The 4006-nt window shown below is 43.5% G+C and overlaps 1 protein-coding gene across 1 annotated transcript; it reads right to left on the bottom strand.

The window, feature by feature from the left end:
- Nucleotides 1-1743: 1743 nt before the first annotated feature.
- On the bottom strand, nucleotides 1744-2694 carry LOC126384456 (gap junction beta-4 protein-like). The gene is made up of 2 exons (XM_050035566.1): nucleotides 2159-2694; nucleotides 1744-2029 (listed from the first exon to the last, which is right to left on the bottom strand). The coding sequence occupies exons 1-2, from the start codon at nucleotides 2692-2694 to the stop codon at nucleotides 1744-1746; spliced, it is 822 nt and encodes a 273-aa protein (XP_049891523.1).
- Between the last annotated feature and the right edge of the window lie 1312 nt (nucleotides 2695-4006).

Genomic DNA, 4006 nt, shown 5'->3' with positions numbered 1-4006 from the left:
AACCTTCTGCAGCGCAGAGGAACACTTGGCTTCAGCCTTTAGGGAAGTTAAAGTCGAACTTGAAGGTAGAGTTTGTTAAATGTTCTCTCATCCTGCCTCTGAATGTCCAGTTCTACCCTTAAATTTAATGTTCTCAGATTTGCAAACTGAATATGACTGACCCAAAATGTAAAGTCATGAGTAAAATCTCTTGGCTTACCTTAAGAAAAAGGTCTTCCTCTCAGTCTATCATGTCCCCTGTCTGGGAAATAGACTATGGGAATGCGTTCAGCGGGCAACCTCTCCTCCACAGTGGCTCTCTGATATTGACCGGCCACAAGAATCCACTCTTGGCCATAGTCGGGAGGTGTGGCCACTCTTGGCATCCGCCCAGACTTTACCTCTAAATCTCCCACTACTTCTTGTCAGCATCAATTTATCTTAAAACTGACACTCAAGAGTCCAAGAACTCCAAGAATCCATGACGAGGTACACTTATTTTGAAGTGGTACAAAAAAAACATCGAAGAAACAGCAAAAGACAAATCAGTGGTTCGGCCAAGCAACGAACAAACACAGTTACAGAGTGTGACTTTGTGCAAACTAGTAACGGTGATACGGCATAATGAATAACAAGCAGACCTTACTACACCCCCTTTAGGTGTGTTTGTCCACTCTGATCACCACATTTCTTAACATGTGACGTGGTATCAGCTCCATTAGGCAACCGTGATGTGGAGATATGTGCTTTTGAGGCCTTTGATTAATCAGAATTAAACTTGGCCAACACCTAACATTTGTTTGTGCAAGCACTCTGGAACTACGGGTGCTGAAATACACCCAAGATATGGAGTGCCAATATCGTAAAATCAGATATGACAAGCGTTTGCTTGTTAATTACCTCAGGTAACAAGGTGCCACAGTCACTGCCTTATTAGTACACTCAGTTTTATGATAGCGTCCTTTGTAAATCTGCTCTCTGCTGCTCTGACGGAATGCAGGATGTGGTTAATTGTCGTCAAAGTGGGACTTGAAGGAGTGGTGATTGTATCAACTTTTGTCAATAATGTTACTCCCATCAGTGACCACATGTGGATCATTTTGTACCCAAGACATTTTGGAATGTCACGGTGTGGTTTTTCTGATTAATTTTGAACATGTTGTAATCCATCATCTAGACGTTAGTCTGCTGCACCCATTTGCATCTGCCCTGCATGTTGTAGGTTCATTGAAAATGTCTTTGCCAAACAAATTTGACAAAGCACCCATTCAAAAAATATCCTGAATGATACGCAGGTCATCAGTTTAATATGAAGGATTTCCAAAACTTTTCGTAACAGAATAAAATTGGAATATGTAACCAAGTGAATTTCACAGGATGATCGTTTATTTGAGAAAATACTGTCTTTGTTTGTTGTTTGAATTTGTGACATTATTGGTGCTCATGCAAAAGTACTTCTTAGTGTCTGTTGATGTACACACACTGCAGCTCTCACGTCTCAGAATGGGTAAAGCAATTTTATTATGTGGCCATACAGACAACAAAATGATGTAATGTAACAAATAATCATATAAATAGAAAAAGTACAGTCAATCACTTTTTGTGTGCATCAGTTATTTTGGATCACAAACTTTAAAAAAGGCAACAGTATAATGGGACAAACACGTTACATGACCTTTGTAAACAAATGTGGCGAACAGTACAGAAGCTACCAAACATAGCTCTATTCTCACAGGTCAAGCTCATTAACAAGACTCATGTATCTCAGGAGACTGCTATGCTGTACGCTGGGGCTGAACTCTCCTTTGCAGCGTCTGCTTTGCCGTTGTCGACCATCTTCGTCTTCTCCGGCAGCGGCTCTTTGAACAGAGAGTTCTCTCTCCCAGTTCTGGTCATCATGAAGGAGTTTTCTCTCAGCGCGCTCTGTCCTCCTCCGCAGCACTCCCAGAACCTCTTCCCACACAGGTAGAGGACCTCACAGAAAGTGAGGAAGATGCACACAAAGCTGGTCACCACCATGAAGACGGTGAATATTTTCTTCTCTGTCGGCCTGAAAGACACATGGTCAGAGATGAGACAGAGAAGATTAATATTGATTGCTTTAGAGGAAAGTGGAAGTCAGAGGCCAAATTCAGCCATTCAGATTCCTGGATCTTTAGAATCTCAGAGGTAGTCTTACCTGGCGATGTAGCAGTCCACCACATTGGGACATGGCTCTATGTTGCATTTCACCAGTGGTGGGAAGAACGTGGCCTCGTAGATGTAGAACAGCAGGAAGACGAACACACCATCCACCATGATCTTAAACAGCAGGCTGAGGAAGTAGGTCCACCACAGACCCCCTCGCTTCTTCTCCATGTTATCATACAGAGGGACGCAATCTTCTCCGTGCTTCAGCCGATGTTTGCGCTCACGTTCCTCCCGGTAGGACACGTGGAGCGCCACAAGAAGGGACGGGCAGGTGACAAAGATCAGCTGGAGAGCCCAGAGTCGGGTGTAGGAGATGGGGTAGTAGTGGTCGTAGCAGACGTTGTGACAACCGGGCTGCCGAGTGTTGCAATCAAAGTCCTTCTGCTCGTCACCCCAGACCTTCTCACAGGCCACCAGGAAGACCAGGAGCCTGAAGATGAAAACGATGGCGAGCCAGATGCGACCGAACGCTGTGGAATACTTGTTCACCCCACTGAGGAGGCCCTCGAGGAAGGCCCAGTTCATGATGTTGTTTCAGATGTTAGGTTGGACCACCTCGAAATAAAAGAAGCCCCAAAAAGGCCCCTAAATGTGGCAGACACTCTGCTGAGTGCTCAAATACAGATGGCTTGGATACAAAGTGAAGTGAGCACGTCAGGCACAAAGGCTCTTTAATATAGCACTTATTACTGCTGCCTTCTTGGCACAGGTTGAAGGGGAGGGAGGAATGTTAAACAAAGCAAACATAGACTCATGCTTCACGCTGCAGTCACTGGTGTTACTGGTGATAGCAAACACCTTGATAAAGGAGAGACAGAGAGAGGCAGGGACATTGCTAGATACTAATTCACACTGTTCAAGTTAGATGTAAGACATTTAAAGAAACACTTCAACCCAAATCAGAAGTACATGTTCGTCCTCTTACCTGTTGTCTCATTTTATCCAGATTGTTTTGGTGTGAGTTGCAGAGTGTTGGAGATATCGGCTGTAACAACGTCTGTGGATTATCTTGAGTAAACTGGTCATGATTTATGGAAAGAGACATTGCTGTTGAGTTTTTCAGATGTATTTTTGGTACTTTGAGCACCACAAGCCGAGCGCCATCTAGTTCCATTATATTAGAAAGAAGGCAGACATCTCTACGGCCGATATCTCCAACACTCAGCAACTCAATCAAATCAATCTAGACTGAAAAACAGCACTACAGGTAAGAGGGAGAATGTGTGATTCTGATTTTGGTGTGAATGGTCCATTTAAAGAGATTGTTTGACCTTGTGGGAAATACACATTTGCTTTCTTGTTGAGGGTGAGATAAAAAGATAAACACCACTCTCATATTTACATTAAATATAAGCTACAGCATGAACTGACCTGACCTGACTCTGTCCAGGGTAAAAACAGTCCACCCACCAGCACCTCTCACCTGTAGGCAGGTTGTTTTTTCAGTAGATAATTGATATTAATTCAGTCTTTACACAACAGAGTCAAATACAGTTACCTTTATGAGGTCATGGACACAGCCTCAATGCACATCTTACTATATAATGACGAAAACTCTGTCTGCATGTCTGTTCCACGTTTTTCTCCTCAGAATTTGGCACAGTGGTAGAGGGTCATGGGAGGATGCCAATGAAGCAATATTACATCAATTGGCCAAAGGGGGGGCGCTATAGCAACCCATTGAAATTGCAAACTTTGAACGGGCATATCTCATGCCCCGTATGTCGTAGAGACATGAAACTTTGCACAGAGATGCCTCTCCTCATGAGGAACAAATTTGCCCCAACAACCCATAACTTCCGGTTATATAGATTTTCCACCATTTTGAATTTTTTGA

This window comes from Epinephelus moara, chromosome 22, assembly GCF_006386435.1.
Source record: "Epinephelus moara isolate mb chromosome 22, YSFRI_EMoa_1.0, whole genome shotgun sequence".
In the NCBI taxonomy this organism is placed as follows: Eukaryota; Metazoa; Chordata; class Actinopteri; order Perciformes; family Serranidae; genus Epinephelus; species Epinephelus moara.
The sequence above is the reverse complement of the archived record's forward strand: the minus strand, read 5'-3'. Positions and strand labels throughout refer to the sequence as shown.